General features: G+C 43.2%; 1 protein-coding gene across 1 annotated transcript in view; it reads right to left on the reverse strand.

The window, feature by feature from the left end:
* The window catches only part of PALMD (palmdelphin), a gene marked incomplete in the record, with an annotated part of 89291 nt that overhangs the window by 46213 nt on the left and 26140 nt on the right, over window positions 1-16938 (reverse strand). Inside the window, 1 exon segment of the mRNA XM_053694045.1 lies at window positions 8623-8703. Within this exon segment, the coding sequence (XP_053550020.1) occupies window positions 8623-8703 (81 nt within the window).

The following is a 16938-nucleotide window of genomic DNA, read 5'->3' on the forward strand; positions in this document are numbered from 1 at the left end:
TTAAGCAACTTTCTAATTGACTCCTATTATCAAAGGTTCTTTATTCTCTTGGTATCTTTATTTGAAATACAAGAATGTAAGTTTAGATGCCGGACCATCTTTGGTGATTAACCTGGGTTGTTCTTGCTGATTGGTGGATACATTCATCCACCAATAAAAAAGTGCTGTCCAGACTTCTGAACGAAAAAAAAAGCTTAAATGCCTTCTTTTTCAAATAAAGATAGCAAGAGAACAAAGAAAAAATGATAATAGGAGTAAATTAGAAAGTTGCTTAAAATTGTCTGCTGTATCTGAATCATGAAAGAAAAAATTTGGGTTCAGTGTCCCTTTAACTATTGGCTGCATGCTCCAAAGCTCTCTAAAGCTGCATCACGCAACTTCATAAATCTCCCTCATAGCTTTAAAATAACTTATTTGGGTAAAATAAAATATATATTTTTAACATGTTTTAAAGGGGCAGTATACACCAATTTTCATTTAACTGCATGTAATATACACTACTGTAAAGAATAATATGCACAGATACTACGGAATTTGGCGGCGCTATACAAATAAATGATAATAATAATATTGATATAAAAATCCAGTGTAAAACCTTTTAAAAACTTAGAATTTCCCAATCTAACACTGTTAATGAGATAAGCCTGGGACACCCACTGAACGGGGCTGATAGCAGAACCTCCCCCCTCCCCTGCATATGAAAAGACAACCATGAGTCTAAAACTTTGGGGCTTGGTTAGGAGTTTGAAAAGCAGCACAATGTTATTTAAAAATAAGTAAAACTGTACATTTTTACAAAAACACACCCAGATGGGCTATATAAATGGATCATCTACAAAACATTTATGCAAAGAAAAATCTAGTGTATAATGTCCCTTTAAAGTGCACTATAGGAATTTTAAGAGTTTAAATTCCCTTTAAAAAGATCTAACATTGTAAAATGTACAATCTGAAACTGAAACGTTTGAATAAGAATTTAAATATTGAGAAAGAATGAAGAATGTTCTACATTCAAATGTCCATTTGATCAAAACTCAACAAAAAACATTGTGCAACCCCTTGCTCTTACCTACAAAATTATTGTGTGCACTTGTTAGCATTAGCACAATCTGATTCACTTAAAATCTTGGTTAATGATTAAGCAAGTCAGGAATGTTGTCTCCTATTTTATTTCATAAGATTAAACTTCTGGAGATGAAAGACACACAAGTGAAGATAGATTTGATATTAACTGTAAGAACATTTCAGATATGGGACTTGATCACGTTCCATCTGTAAACTTAGATGTATGTTGTTAATACCAGCTGTTTAGTTCCATACTGGAATCTGATCCAGTCCATAGTCTGATACCACATCTGCTTAACACATGCTATATTATCAAAAGAGCTAACAAATCTAATCAGTTGCTTCAATTCAATCTTACATAAAGTGTTTAATTAATAATAGTAAAAAAAAAAATTATTTGACCTGCCATTCCTGTAATTTACCTCTGAAAAAAGTGTGTTTTTCTAGGTCACCACGAGAATGCAATGTTGTTTATCTGAGAATGCAGCAAGCTACTCAGATTGCTGAGATACACATTTAAAAATTTAATTCTGATTGGCCACAGCAAAAAGAGACCAAGTAAACCGACTCATGTACAAGAGGGTTTTGGACTGCTCTAGATTTGGAAAAACCTTTTAATTTTTTTTACCCAATTACAGCTTTAAAATATTGAAATAAATTACTATTACTGTTTATATTCATTTTCTCATTCTCTCTCTATCTCCCTCTCTTTCCCTCCCTGTCTCTCTCTCTCTCTTTCTCTCTCTCTATCTCTCTCTCTTTATCTCTCTCTTTTTCTCTCTCTATTTCACTTTCTCTTTTTCTCTCTCTATTTCACTTTCTCTTTTTTTCTCTTTATCTCTCTCTCTTCTCTCTTCTATCTCTCTCTCTCTCTCTCTCTCTCTCTCTTCTCCTCCCTCTCTCTCTCTCTCTTCTCCTCTCTCTCTCTCTCTCTCTCTCTCTCTCTCTCTCTCTTTTTATTTTCTTTCTCTCTCTTTTTTCTTTCTCTCTCTCTCTCTCTCTCTCTCTCTCTCTCTCTCTCTCTCTCTCTCTCTCTCTCTCTCTCTCTCTCTCTCTCTCTTTCTTTCTCTCTCTCTCTTTCTCTCTCTCTTTTTTTCCCCTTTCTTTTTCCTCTCTCTCTCTCTTGCGAGCTCTCTCACACTCTCTATCTCTCACACTCTTTCTTTCTCTCTCTTTCTCTCTGTGACGGACACCGGCTACCTCGACTGGGTAGTTCCGCTAGAAGAGTTCTTCCTATACCAGGAACATACGGCTATGTAGCGGAGGAAAGTGATTATAGTGGTGCCCACCCAAATAACCAGACAGAACCAGTATTCAGGTGAAACAAAGAACAACTTTATTGTGGAATAAATATAGGGTGTCATTGGAAAGCTCTCGGTACCCAGATGCCACAATCCAAAAAACGACATGATCTGTTGCTGGGGGCCGGAGCTACGGGTGATCAAACATACACCGGGAAAGCCATGGGAAGTAGGAATTGTAGGGGGGTCCCAACCCCAAGTTCCCAAAGGAGCTCCCCTCCGGCAATTACCCCACCTCTTGCCTGCCCTAGGGGGTACCAATCCCCAAAAGAGCGGAGCTCGGGGTAAAGGGCTGCTTGAGCGGCCTGGGGTAAAGGTTAGCATGTATTCAGGGAGGTGCGGCCGGCCAGTAGTTCCAGGAGCTCGGTCAGCCGGAAAGGGGTTAGGCGGTCAGAGATCAGCTCTTTCATGAGGATGTAGAGATCACAAAACAAGCAAAACCAAGAGTCTGGGAGATTGTGAATGCCCTGAAAAGGCCAAATCCAGTGTGAAAATGGAGGGGCTGGGTAGTAGGGGGGTGGGGGTTTAGCCTTGCCGGCCTGGTATCCATGACAGTGCTCCCCCCTGAAAAGTCCGGCAGACCCAGCTAGATCCACACACGGGTCAGCCTGGGGCTGTCCGAGGAGCTATCCTAACTCAGTTTTCCGGGAAAGTCCGTCAGCATTCCCATTGATTTATCCCGGCCGATATTGGATAGTGAAGTTGAAGGGCTGCAAGGCTAAACTCCACCGCAACAGGCGTCCATTGTCCCCAGAGACTCGGTTGAGCCAAACCAGGGGGTTGTGGTCCATGAGAACGGTGAAGGCCTGTCCGTACAGGTAGGGTTGTAGTTTTTAAGGGCCCACACCAGGGCCAGGCATTCTTTTTCCACCACCGCATAGCCCACCTCTCTGGGCAACAGCTTCCTACTGATGTAGGCTACGGGGTGGTCATGTCCTTCGTCATCCACCTGGCTCAGCACTGCTCCCAACATGAACATGGAGGCATCTGTATGGACACAAAAACGTTTGGTTGGGTTAGGAGCGGCCAGGATAGGGGCAGAGATCAAGGCTGTCTTAAGGCTTTGGAAGGTGGCCTCACACTCGGGGGACCACAGGACCTGTCAGGGCAAACTGCTTTCAGGTTAGGTCTGTCAGGGGTTTGACCAGGGCACTGTAGTTGGGGACAAACTTGCGGTAGTACCCAGCGGTCCCTAAGAAATCTAAGACCTGGGTCTTGGGGGTTGGCCAGTTTAAGACTGCCTCAATCTTGGCCGGCTCCAGCCGCTGCTTCCCACAGCCTACTCAGTGTCCAAGGTACTGGACCTCTGAGCGTCCTATCATACATTTTTCAGGCTTAAAGGTTAGACCAGCAGCCCTGATGCGGTTTAGAATGATGCCTAGATGGACCAAATGGTCCTCCCAGGTGTCGCTGTAGACCGCAATATCATCCCGGTAGGCACAGGCATAATCCTGGAGGCTTTCCAGGAGGTGATCTACCATCCTCTGGAAGGTCGCCAGAGCATTCTTCATCCCAAACGGCATGCCCTTAAACTGGTATAGGCTGAATGGGGTGATGAATGCCAATTTTGGAATGAACTCTGGGTCCAGGGGGATCTGCCAGTATCCCTTGCAGAGGTCTAAAGTGGTCAGGAATTTGCTGCGGACAATGCAGTCTAGAAGGTCATCTACCTGGGGCATAGGGTAGGCATCGGTGGTGGTTCTGTCATTAAGCCTACGGTAGTTTATGCAGAACCGGGTGGTCCCATTCCATTTGGGTATCAGTACCACCGGGGATGTCCAGGGGCTGTTGGACGGTTCAATGACGCCCATGTCCAGTATTTCCCTGAGCTTGCTGCACATATTTTCCCTAACTGCCTCTGGGACCCGGTACACCGGCTGTTTCAGGGTCTCTGTCCCGGTGTCTCCACTCGGTGCACTGCTACCGTGGTGTACCCAGAGGTAGTGCAGAACATGTCTCGCCAGTTCCCTAGCACCTGGATGACTTGCTCCCTCTGAATAGTCCCTAGCATCTCATTTTACTGTATGTCACCTATGCCTGGGGGCATCCTATTCCGCCTATTCTGGGTAGCTCCAGCATGGGAAGACTCTCTGAGTCCTCCATAGCTGGAGCACATATGGCGGCTATGTCCTCTGACCTTTCCTGGTATGCCTACAGCATGTTCACATGAAAGGTCCAGAGGACCCGGTCATCTGAGCATTTGGCTACCAGATAGGTCATGTCATTCAGCTGTTCTACCACTTGATAGGGTCCCTGCCAGGAAGCCTGTAGCTTGTCTGTTTAACTGGCTTCAGGGCCAGGACTTTTTGCCCTACTTCTAGGGTCCGGTTACGAGCATTCCGATCATACCACTGCCTACCTTGAGCGACCTGAAGGTCCTCAAGGTTCTCTTGCACCCTCTCGGCGAGGTCCTTCAGTCAGTCCCTGAATTCCAGGACGTACCATACAATGGAGTGTCCTTCCTCCCCAACTGATCCTTCCCAGTGGGCTCTCAATAGGTCTAGGGGCCCCCTCACCCTCCGACCTTATACTAGTTCAAAGGGGGAGAACCCATTAGATTCCTGGGGCACCTCTCGGTATGCAAACAGGAGGTGTGGCAAGAATCTCTCCCAGTATTTGTGAGAGGTCAAGAACATCCTAAGTAACTGCTTCAGGGTCCCGTTGAACCTCTCACACAACCCGTTAGTCTTGGGGTGGTATGGGGCGCTCTGCAGGGGTTTTATCTATCCCACAGAGCCTCCATAGCTGCCGGGTGAGCTCAGCAGTGAACTGGGTTCCTTGGTCTGAGATCACTTCCCGGGGAAAACCTACCCTGGCAAATATCCGGAGCAGCGCATCTGCCACTGTCTCTGCCTGGATATTGGACAGGGGGTTTGCCTCCGGGTATCAGGTGGCATAATCTACCACTGTCAGTATATACTTTTTCCCGGAGGGGCTGGGATGAGACAAGGGGGCAACAATATCCACAGCTACCCTGCTGAAGGGTTCGTCAATGATGGGGAGGGGGTGCAAGGAGACTTTGGAGTGGTCCCCTGTCTTGCCTACTCTGGCAAACGTCACAGGTCCTGCAGTACTGCCTAACATCCCCAGTAACCCCTGGCCAAAAGAAGGTCTGAGTCAGTCAATAACGGGTCCTAGTGATTCCTAGATGTCCTGCTAGGGGAATGGCATGCCCTATACACAGCAGGTTGTACCGATATTTTTACGGTACCACCAGCTGGCGCTTGGGCAACTGCCTTTTTTTCTCTCTCAGTAACCCAGTATAGGAGCCTCTCTCCCACTCAAAACGGTCCCCTCCTGGCCCCCAGGGTCAGTCCCTACCGGGCACAGTAAGGAGCTAAAGTCAGGTCTCTCAATGTCTCTTGGGCGAAGTCAGTGGGGGACGCCCATGAGATCTGGGCAGGGCAGGAGTCGGGGCAGTATGGCTTACCTGGGTCCCCAGATAGTGGGCTGTGACCTGCCGTCCTGCTTGCTGGCGGGTGGTAACAGGGCAAGCATCCGTGGGGTTATCCCATACAAAGGCTGAAGGTGTCCGAGGTCATTTCCCAATAAGACGTTGGTGGGCAAATGGTTCATAACCCCTACTTCCACAGCACGGGAGCTGGCACCCCAATCCAGGTGTACTCGTGCAGTAGGGATCCGGAGCACCTTACCCCCAGCCACACGAACTGCAATCGACTTTCCTGTTTGGTCCACACTGGGGACCATGTGTGGCTGGACAAGGGTAACAGTTGCCCCACTGTCTTGTAATCTCTGGGCTGGCCAGCCGTTGATCCAGACGACCTGGTGGTGATGCAGGTGGATGTCTCCGGTTGCGGGGTCCACCTCATGTAAGACCCCGACCTCTTCTTCTGCCCACTTGGCATAATCCGCCGGCCCTCGGAGTCTAAACAGTGGGAGGCAGCTCTGGGACCTCCAGCAAGGGCCCTTGTGCACTGAGCCTGAGGTGGGTTTCTGGTCCTCTCCACGACCGGATATTGGAGTCAGATGTGACCCGTCTGTCCGCTGGGCCCGTAGGGGCATGAGGGTGTCTGCGGGGTCTGGTGGAATTGGGGAGCCACCGGGGGCTGAGCAGAGGCTGAAGAGGAGTGGGTCATCGGTTGCGGCACTGGGGTGGCCTGATGCCGGACATCCAGGAACTGATTAGCCAGGATGGCAGCTTGGTCAGCTGTCTTGGGCCACAGATCTCGGACCCATTCTCGTATCTCCTGCGGGGATTGAGTATAAAAGTATTTCAACAGAATGGGCTGGGTGGCTTCGGCCAGGGTGGTTACTTGGCAGCCTGCGAATCAAGAGTCCAAGGAATGGATAAAGCAATGTGTCCACTCCGTGAAAGGCTGCCCCTCTTGTTTCTTTAGTTCCCGGAACTTCACCCAGTGAGCCTCCGGCGTGAGACCATATCGGGCAAGGATGCGCTCCTTTACCCGGTCATAGTTCTTTCTGTCCCCCATGGGGGACCTCCGCTGGTGGAGTGTTCTCGTAGAGAGACAGTCGCCACTGCATCTCCCTCTGGATCTTGGACATTACTGTCTCCCCTGTCGACACCTCACTGGGCCATTCACAGCTCTGGCTGCTACCAGCCTCACTAGCTGGTTCGATCGCCTTCCATCAGCTTGGCGATGATGGCTGCCTTGGACTTGTTGCCAGCAACTTTCTCCCGAGCTTCCAACAAGTCTTTAAGTGTACTCTTCCTGAGCCCAGTGTACTGCTGCTCCATTCGAAGAGGGCTTCAGTTGGTGGTTTGGATCTTCCAGGTAGATGGAAGCATCCCACTGCTGCCAACCAGTTGTGACGGACATCGGCTACCCCGACTGGGTAGCTCCGCCAAATGGGTCCTTCCTATACCTGGAACATGCTGCTATGTAGCGGAGGAAAGTGATTATAGCGGTGCCCACCCAAATAACCAGACTGAACCAGTATTCAGGTGAAACAAATAACAACTTTATTGTGGAAACACACTGCTTATATACACAAACACATCTTGATAAGGAGTCTTATCAGACCCCCAGATCTCCTACCATTCCCGTCCCTCTAGACAGGCTGGTGACCCCTATAGCAGTTATAGTCCCATAGAGTCCCAGTGATAGAGAGGTGGTTATATCGGGGTGATCCCAGGGGAGCGGCGGCACTTCAAGGGTGTTGTTGGAATGCTCTCGGTCCCCAAATGCCACAGTACAAAAAGCGACATGATCCATTGCTGGGGGCCGGGGCTATGGGTGATCAAACGTACACAGGGGAAGCCATGGGAAGTAAAAGTTGTAGGGGGGTCCGAAACCCCAAGTTCCCAAAAGAGCTCCCCTCCGGCAATCACCCCACCTCTTGCCCGCCTTAGGGGGTACCAACCCCCAAAAGAGCGAAGCTCTGGGGTGAAGGGCCACTGGTGCGGCCTGGGGTAAAGGTCAGCAGGTATTCAGGGAGGCGCGGCCCACCGTTAGTTTTAGGAGCCCGGCCACCCGGAAAGGGGTTAGGCAGTCAGAGATCAGCTCTTCTCGTTCTCTTTCTTTCTTTCTTTCTCTCTTTTTCACGCTCTTTCTTTATCTCTTTTTCATGCTCTTCCTTTCTCTTTCTCTCTCTTTTTTTTCTCTTTCTCTCTCTCTCTCTCTCTCTCTCTCTTTCTTTCTCTCTCTCTTTCTCTAGCTCTCTCTCTTTCTTTCTCTCTTTTTTTCTCTCTCTCTCTCTCTCTCTCTCTCTCTTTCTTTCTCTCTTTTTCTCTCTCTCTCTCTCTCTCTCTCTCTCTCTCTCTCTCTCTTTCTTTCTTTCTTTCTTTCTCTCTCTCTCTGTCTCTCTTTCTCTCTCTCTTTATTATGGTTTAAAAAGATAGATAACACCTTTACTACCCATTCCCCAGCTTTGCACAACCAACATTGTTATATAAATATACTTTATAACATTTATACCTCTAAATGTCTTTCTCTCTCTCTCTCTCTTTCTCTCCCGCCCCTTTAGAGGGTCATTAAGGCCAATTTTTATAGTATATATCAGTAAATAAGGACAAAGGATTATTAGTCCCAAAATAAACAGTTCTAATAGTAATAATATATATATTATGTGTGTTATAACCATAAGAATAGTTTATTTTGGGACTAATTATCCTCTGTCCTGTTCGACTGGCTGTTTCTATATTATACAATATGTTATAAAAAGTAGCACTGCCACAAAATAACACAGGCAGATCATCTACTGGCTGAAGTATATTCAAATGTCTTATACATGTTTTGGGATCTCTTAATTTAAATGTCAATTAAACCAATGTTACCTTTAAATGGTGTAGCTTTAATTTCTCTTCTTCAACTTTAAGACGTTTCTGAGCAATATCTTCTTGCAATTTTCTCTTGTCCTAAAGAGAAATGGATACTTCGTTAATCTCAAGAGATTTTTTTGTTTCAATTTTATGGTTGTGACACAAATACATCACTCGTAAAAAAAAATTCTATTGAATTATATTATATCACTGCACAATATTACTGTAAATAAGAATCATTTGAAAGATAAGGCTTAGTAAATTGTTAAGAATCTAGGAGCCAACTCAAAAAATAAGGAGCCAGAATTTTTGGGGAGTGAAACATTCACAGTCACAACAGGGAAAATGCAGCATTCTGAACTTTAAACTATTTTAAAGGGACAGTACACACCAAAATTATTATTGTTCAAAAAGATACATTTACTACTCAATTCCCCAGCTTTGCACAACTAACATTGTTATATTAATATACTTTATAACCTTTAAATCTCTAAATTTCTGCCTGTTTCTAAGCCACTATAGACAGCCTCTTATCACATGCTTTTTTATTAGCTTTTCACAACAGGAGACTGCTAGTTCATGTGAGCCATATAGATAACACTGTGCTCTCTCCTGTGGGTTGTGGATGACACAGCACTAATTGGCTAAAATGCAAGTCAATAGTTAATAAATAAAAAATCATGTGATCAGAGGGCTGTCAGAAAAGGCTTAGATACAAGGTAATCACAGAGGTATAAAGTATATTTATATAACCATGTTGGTTATGCAAAACCGGGGAATTGGTAAGAAAGGAATGCTCTATCTGTTTAAACAATAACATATTTAGAGTTGACTGTTTCTTTAAGACAATTACACCTCCATAAAACAGATATTAAAGAGATATTTCCTGATTTCATTTTACATCATCTAAGAGAAGAATATATAGTGGAAGCAAAAGAGTCAACTGTACATATCTGTAGCCATTTCGCATACCGTACTCAAAACAAAACCTATTTCTCAAGGAAAGTTCACTTTTATATTTTTTTGTTCATTCACTGTTTTAATGAACCACCACTCTTCATGTCACACACATTCTTCTGCAGATCTCTTCTCGCCAGATACTCTTCCTCTCCCTTTGTTGGGGAAGTAACTTGGGAGCCAGGCAGTAATGTGTAGTTGCCCAGATAACCCTATTTGTCAAGCCCTGATGTAAAATTACTATAATTTACATATTATACAAAATTACCCAATATATGTAAATGCAAGATGGGTTAAGATGGTATTTTTTGTAACATAAATCCTTTATACTATATTACTGCAGACAAATTATGTATACATTTAAAAACTATACAAACAATTGATTTATATCTATATCTATTTATACCTATGTCACTTTCATAGTCGCACCACAAGCACAAAGATCTGTGGCAGGCTCATGCTGCACGGAGAGAACGCTATATGTAAAACACTACTGTAGCGGGGTGCAGGCAGTTAAATCGATCTTCAAAAGATAACGTTGCACTCAAAAATTAAAAGAAAAAATACTTTATTCAAAAGGTTAAAAATAACGTACACAAGGAGGCTTCTCTCAATTGACATAGTACGCATTTCGCGCCTACTCTTGGCACTTACTCAAAAAGTATTTTTTCCTTTACTTTGTGAGTGCAACAGTATCTTTTACCTTAGTCTCTTTCTCCGTCCCTCTATCTCTCTACCCACTATCTATCTGAGGGTAGCGAAAACAAATTTTGGCAGCTTTGTGGATACCCTCAGTGAAAGGAAACACTAAACATTTGAGTATATTTGGAATTATACTTTTCCCTTTCTCTGTAGCATGGAGGGCAATGAGTACCTGCAGCAATTTCCTGTAGCATGTTTAGATATAATCGAAAGCCAGACTACAACCATACTACACACACACTGTGTAGACATCCATCCCTATCTGTGTGGGGAAACTGAGGTACCTGGAATAGCCAAGAAGCTGTTCTGTAACAGTTATATTTTGAAAAGCAACATAACCAATATTGTATATTTAACAACCATTATAGTAGTGTTTCTGTGTTTTGATAACAAGTACTGAAGTTCATAATATGTTTTGTGTTTGCTACAAGACCACTCTGATTTGTCAGAATGAAGAGAGTTCTTCCAGCAAGCAATCTCTTCAAAAGTGAGTATTTGGTTGAACAAATATTTTTATTATCTCTTGTATTTAAAGAGGGGAACATAACATTCACTGAAATACATTTAAGTAGTCTAAGATAAATGCAAGAAAAAAACTTTAATATATAACAGACCCATTAAACAAACGGGGACCACACACACACACACACATACTTTTTACTTACAAAAACAATTATTCAATGGCACAATTTATGTCAGAGTTTAAGTTCTCAGTGAAACATTAAAAATAATGGAAATTCTGAAATGAAAATTCTCCACCCCACATAAATTAATAATATAATATAAAATTGTAACAGGAAGTTTAATTTCCATGCTTTTTTATGTTTAGTTCATTTTACACCAAATCACAATAATAATTTACAGGGCTGAACTACAGAGCATACACACAAAAGTGGGATATAAGAAAATTCAGCAATACATAATTACGGTATCTGAAACTGCATGAGAGAATAAGACACATTTATACAAAAACTGAAAATAATTTGCATTAAAAGGATAGTATTCTTATGTTCAGGGCTCAATTTATCATTCACGAGTGGATAAGGGCAGACATATTCGCCCCTGTCTAACCAGCTTCTCTGGTGAGCAGCAATCCGCTGCTTGCATATACCATTGCACACAAGTGCTCCAGTGCGCTCATGTGCACCCCCCACCTGCACACAGCCAATCATGCGATGGCAGGAGATGCATTTTCACTAGTTGGATGATACTGGGAAAATTGAAATCCTCCACTAAGAGGTGGAGAACAGGGCAAGGAAGCAGCGATCTGATGACTATTGCTTGATAACTCCTGACTGCAGCTTCGCTTCTGCGAACCTGCAGTCGAAGGGCTTGATAAATCGAGCCCTTAGTGTTTTGTGAGAAGTGACATTCTTTTTAAGTTTTAAATTTATTTACAGTAAGCAATTTTATATAGTTTAATAGTTGACATTTTATCAGAGATAGATGGAGCATACAATTTTAAGAAAGTTTCCAGTTTACGGCTATTATCAAATTGACTTTGCTCTCATAGTATTCTTTATTAATGAGAATACCTAGGTAGCTAGCGTGCACATGTTTGGAGAACTATATGGCATCAGTTTTGCAGGAATGATTTTAAGCAATAGATGGCAGTGGTTTCCACAATGTATAAAATTGTTGAAAGCGGAGGGGCGGAGCTAGCCGGTCATGAAGATGGACGCGGTGTGATGGAGCTCCCGCACCCAAACTGGCTAGGACGCAGCTCATGCCCTTAATAGTCATCTCGGGAGACAACCAGCAGCGGTATCAAAGCTACGGGACATTTACCTGCCGCATAGCAAACCGGAAGGAGCGGTGATTCTTAGAAGCTCCGGCCGGTGTTATTGCGCCTAGGCCTACACCTGACAGATACGACTTGCGGCCTATCAACGGAGGATAACCCTAGCCTCAGGGGCATCACAAATCTAAAGGACAGCCTGTAAACCCAAGATGAGGTGAAGTATAGGTGTGAAATTGCTAAGTTGCATCTTTTTCCTTATATATATAACGCACATTTTATCTGGTGCGCTGGGGAATAAACGGCTCCCACGTGGCCAACCGGGAGCAGAGATAGAGAGGGGATCATATCTGAGCATCGACTGTTTTAAGATACATGCCTCTCTATACCAATGACTTTAAAAAATACATTCATATGTGGTCATAATGTTGGCGGTTGTGAAATTTCCAGGAGCAATTATGTTTTAATCTAGCCCTGCACAGTTACTTATGTCAATACGCCTAGGTGTACAATATGGAGAGTTATCAAAAGCACAGATCAAATGATCAGTTAAGCATAAACACACTGTATAAAGTTTCACTCTCCCCTTTCAATACTGATCATTTTTGCAAAACTCAGCAAGGGAGGAGTACATACATTTGGTTTTAAGAGCACGCAGTGAAGCAACTGAGGAGCCTTAGTCACCTGCTATACCAACATGTCTCCAAAAAGACAACCTAAAAGAGGCAACAACACCAAACAAAAAGCACACAAAACTCCTTCTGTAAATAACTTTTTTAAAACTCTTGAAGCTAAATCCTCAGCCATGGCGGCTGCAGAGGAACAAGATTTTGCAGAGGTATCTTCATCATCAGATTCTGATCATGAAGCCACAACAGACACTATCACAATCCCTAAAGCCTTATTTGAAGCACTCCCCTCAAAGAAAGATTTTCTTAGTTTGGTTGCCCAAGTTAAGGACTGCATTAAGGAAGAACTTAATGATTTAAAGAAAGAAATGTCTGATTTGGGTCACAGGGTAGAAGCTGTAGAAAATACTCAAGACACTCATTCTGCTACAATTACGGACTTGCACAATATTATTACTGAGCAAAACTCTGCAATTCAAGATCTGGAAGAAAAAATCGATGACGTGGAAAATAGAGCTAGGAGGCAGAATATTAGAATCAGAGGCATCCCAGAAAGCATCAATGCACCTGATTTGGATCAATACCTGCAAGATTTATTCAATTTTCTTAAAAAGGCAGAGACACCGATCAAAATAGACATTGATAGAGCTCATAGAGCGCTTCGCCCCAAGCCGTCAGATACACAGCCTCCTAGAGACGTCATTGTCCGTATTTCAAGCTACCAAATGAAAGAAAACATAATGAAACTTGCGAGGGAACAACAACCGGTTAAGTTTGAAAACTCAGACCTACAGTTATATGCAGATCTCTCTCAGAGAACCCTCACTAAAAGAAGAGAGATGAAACCCCTGACCATGAGTCTGCAAAGGCATCACATCCCATACAGGTGGGGCTTTCCATTCCAGCTCATAATCTTATGGAAAGGCAGACGATATCTTTGTCAATCACCAAAGGATATTCCCAGAGTATGCAAAGAACTGGACATTCAAATACCGGAGGAAGATGGCAATCTAAATGCCCATAACAGCAAGAACCACAGATTGGACATTAACCCCCTCCCACAAAGAAAAGAATGGTTGCAAGTCCAGAAGAAGAGGGCTGGGAGAAACCTGCCGATCAACAATACCACAGTGCCAGAGAAAGGGTGATTAACACTGGATGGAATATAAACCAATTTCCCAGCCTCCAAGGGGTAGCAGACTCCCCAGAACTGTTGTATATATGGACAGAGCATAAGCTTGTTTGCAAGGTGCCTGGGGCTTGTCTGACCCTAGGTACAAGGACCCATCTTAACAGACACTAATGAGAGTCCACTTGATTACCATATCTGTCTTGTTATAGTAACCTAAATAGGGTGTTACTTGAATGTGTTTACCTAGTTTAAACTTTCCTTTTTGTTTTTCTGTTTCCACTTCAGTTGCTAAGAAAGTTCTAGCCAGTTGGGATAAATTCTTATCCCCAATATACTGAGTGTTAGAATGTATACTCTCCTTTTGTTAGAGGAGATTGTTAAATGTTTTGTATGTTTCTGTTTTTGTTATTATTTGTTTTATTTGTCTCCATATAGCTACAGGACCGGATGCTTAGAATGTTTCTTGAAGAACCAGGATAACTCAGGTAGAAGGTGGGAGGAAGGGCACAATATACATGACCAATAAAGATCAACATAACTCACAGGTACTGAACATCTTTACTCAAAACACCAAAGGGTTAAACTGTCCCAAAAAACGTAGGATGGCTCTTCTTGATCTGCACAGGAGGGGGGGGCACATCATCATGCTTCAGGAAACACACTATAAGGGTAAAAATATCCCTAGCTTTTTATCATCACACTACCCTCAACATTTTCACAGCACTCACTCATCAAAAAAAATTAACGGTGTGAGCATCCTCATACACAAGTCTATCCCATTTAAGAAAACCCATATAGACAAAGACAATGAAGGGAGATACCTGTGCCTTACGGGCCTGTTATATGGCAGGCCCGTAACCCTGGTCAATTTCTATGTCCCAAATAGAAACCAACATAGTTTTATCAAGACAATTACCGATTCCATTTTGGAGAAACCCACAAGCCCTTTAATAATGGCAGGGGATTTGAATGTTCCTCTAGACCCCAGAGTAGATTGCACCAACCCAGACACCAGAGCAAAAATTCCCCACTTAGATTCAATTTGGCAAAATCTTAAGTTACTTGGTCTGCACGACACATGGCGATATCTATATACACATAAAAAAGATTTCACCTTCTTCTCTAACCCCAAGAAATGTTACTCTAGACTGGACTATATATTTGTAGATCACTTAGTACTTTCTCACTTAACTGAGGCTAGGATCTCACACTCCACTTGGTCGGATCACTCACTGGTCTCGTGCAGACTAGTTTGGCCATCCGCCCCGCTAAGAACCTACCAATGGAGGTTAGATGAATCTCTTCTCCAAGGACAAAAGAGGGTTAAAAATCTGACTAAACAAATTAAAGCTTACTTCTCAATAAACAACACCCCGGACATAAATAGTAAGACCCTCTGGGAAGCCCACAAATGTACCATTAGAGGGGAATTCCTCAAAATTAAAGCTCACTTAGTTAAACAGAGACGTGAGGAACACACAAAACTAGCGAGAGAAATAGCAGAATTAGATTTTCGACATAAATCTTCCCCGGGGGATGCCCAAATTCTTGAACATCTTACCTCTAAAAGGAATCAATTTAATAAGGCCTTACAGATTGTCACCCAACAACATTTGTTATCTTTTAACCAGACATTTTATAGGGAGGGCAATAAGTCAGGCCGATGGCTGGCTAGAGCCCTAAAGAAAAAACAAAGGTCCACCTACATACACTCGATCAAAGACAAGGCGGGAAAACACACTGAGGACACATTGACTATAGCATCTGTATTCAAAGAATTCTATCACAAATTATACAACCTGTTCCCTGACAGAGACACAAAACTACATTCCCAAAAATGCGGTCAGTACTTAGACCAAATAGACTTACCACAGGTTAAACCTGACCAAAAAGAAGCACTAGACAAGCCTATATCTTCTGCAGAAGTACTATCCGCCATTAAACTTTTAAAACCCAATAAAGCCCCGGGCCCAGATGGCTTTTCAGGCCTTTATTATAAAACATTTGCGAAGCAATTAGCCCCACATTTAACTAACCTTTTCAACTCAATCTCAGATTCTTCTCCCTTCCCAGATTCCATGCTCAAAGCCCATATTACGGTATTGGAAAAACCAGGCAAGACACCAGATAAACCGGCCAACTTCCGACCAATTTCCCTACTGAATGTAGATTTAAAAATTTATGCAAAAATTTTAGCCTCCCGTGTAAACAGTTTACTACCCCATCTTATCCATCAAGACCAGGCGGGCTTTGTACCGAACAGGGAGGCGAAAGACAATACTGTCAAAGTCCTCAATTTAATTGATCATATTTCTAAAACAAATTCCCCTGCTATCTTTCTTTCTACTGACGCCGAAAAGGCATTTGACAGACTGGACTGGACTTACCTAGACATGACATTAAGACGGTTTGATTTCCCAACTCATTTTATACAGAAAATCATGGCCCTATATTCCAACCCATCTGCTCAAGTCAGGGTGAATGGGTCCCTCTCAGATATGTTTGAAATCAGAAATGGGTCCAGACAGGGCTGTCCCTTATCCCCTCTTCTATTTATTCTATCTCTAGAACCCCTTGCTGCCAAATTAAGGGCAAACCCCAATATAAAAGGCATCAACATAGGAGACAGTTCTCATAAATTAGCGATATTTGCGGATGATTTATTACTAACTCTATCAGACCCACTAAATTCTATATCACATGTCATGAACGAGTTCTCATGCTATGGAGAAGTCTCAAACTTTTTGGTAAATATGGCAAAATCAGAGTTCCTCCCGGTTAATCTCCTCCCACAATCCCTGGAATCCATTAGATCTCAATGTCCCTTGAAAGCCCAACCAATTTGTTTAAAGTATTTAGGTATATACCTATCATCTGACCCACAGCTTACACATAAACTCAATTATGGAGCCTTGATTAATGAATTTCAATCTCTGACTTCTTCTTGGCTCCTGAAGAATATTTCCTGGCTGGGCCGAATACAGGCGACTAAAATGGTGTTACTACCCAAAGCTTTATATCTACTCCAGACAGCCCCCATACAGAATACATCTAAAGACATTGATATCCTACAAAAGGTCATAAATGACTATGTGTGGGATCGTAGACCACCCCGCATCAACAAAGGGACAATGTACAGAGTGCCGGATAGGGGAGGATTGGGAGTACCTCAC

Source organism: Bombina bombina, chromosome 10 (assembly GCF_027579735.1).
Source record: "Bombina bombina isolate aBomBom1 chromosome 10, aBomBom1.pri, whole genome shotgun sequence".
Classification (NCBI taxonomy): Eukaryota; Metazoa; Chordata; class Amphibia; order Anura; family Bombinatoridae; genus Bombina; species Bombina bombina.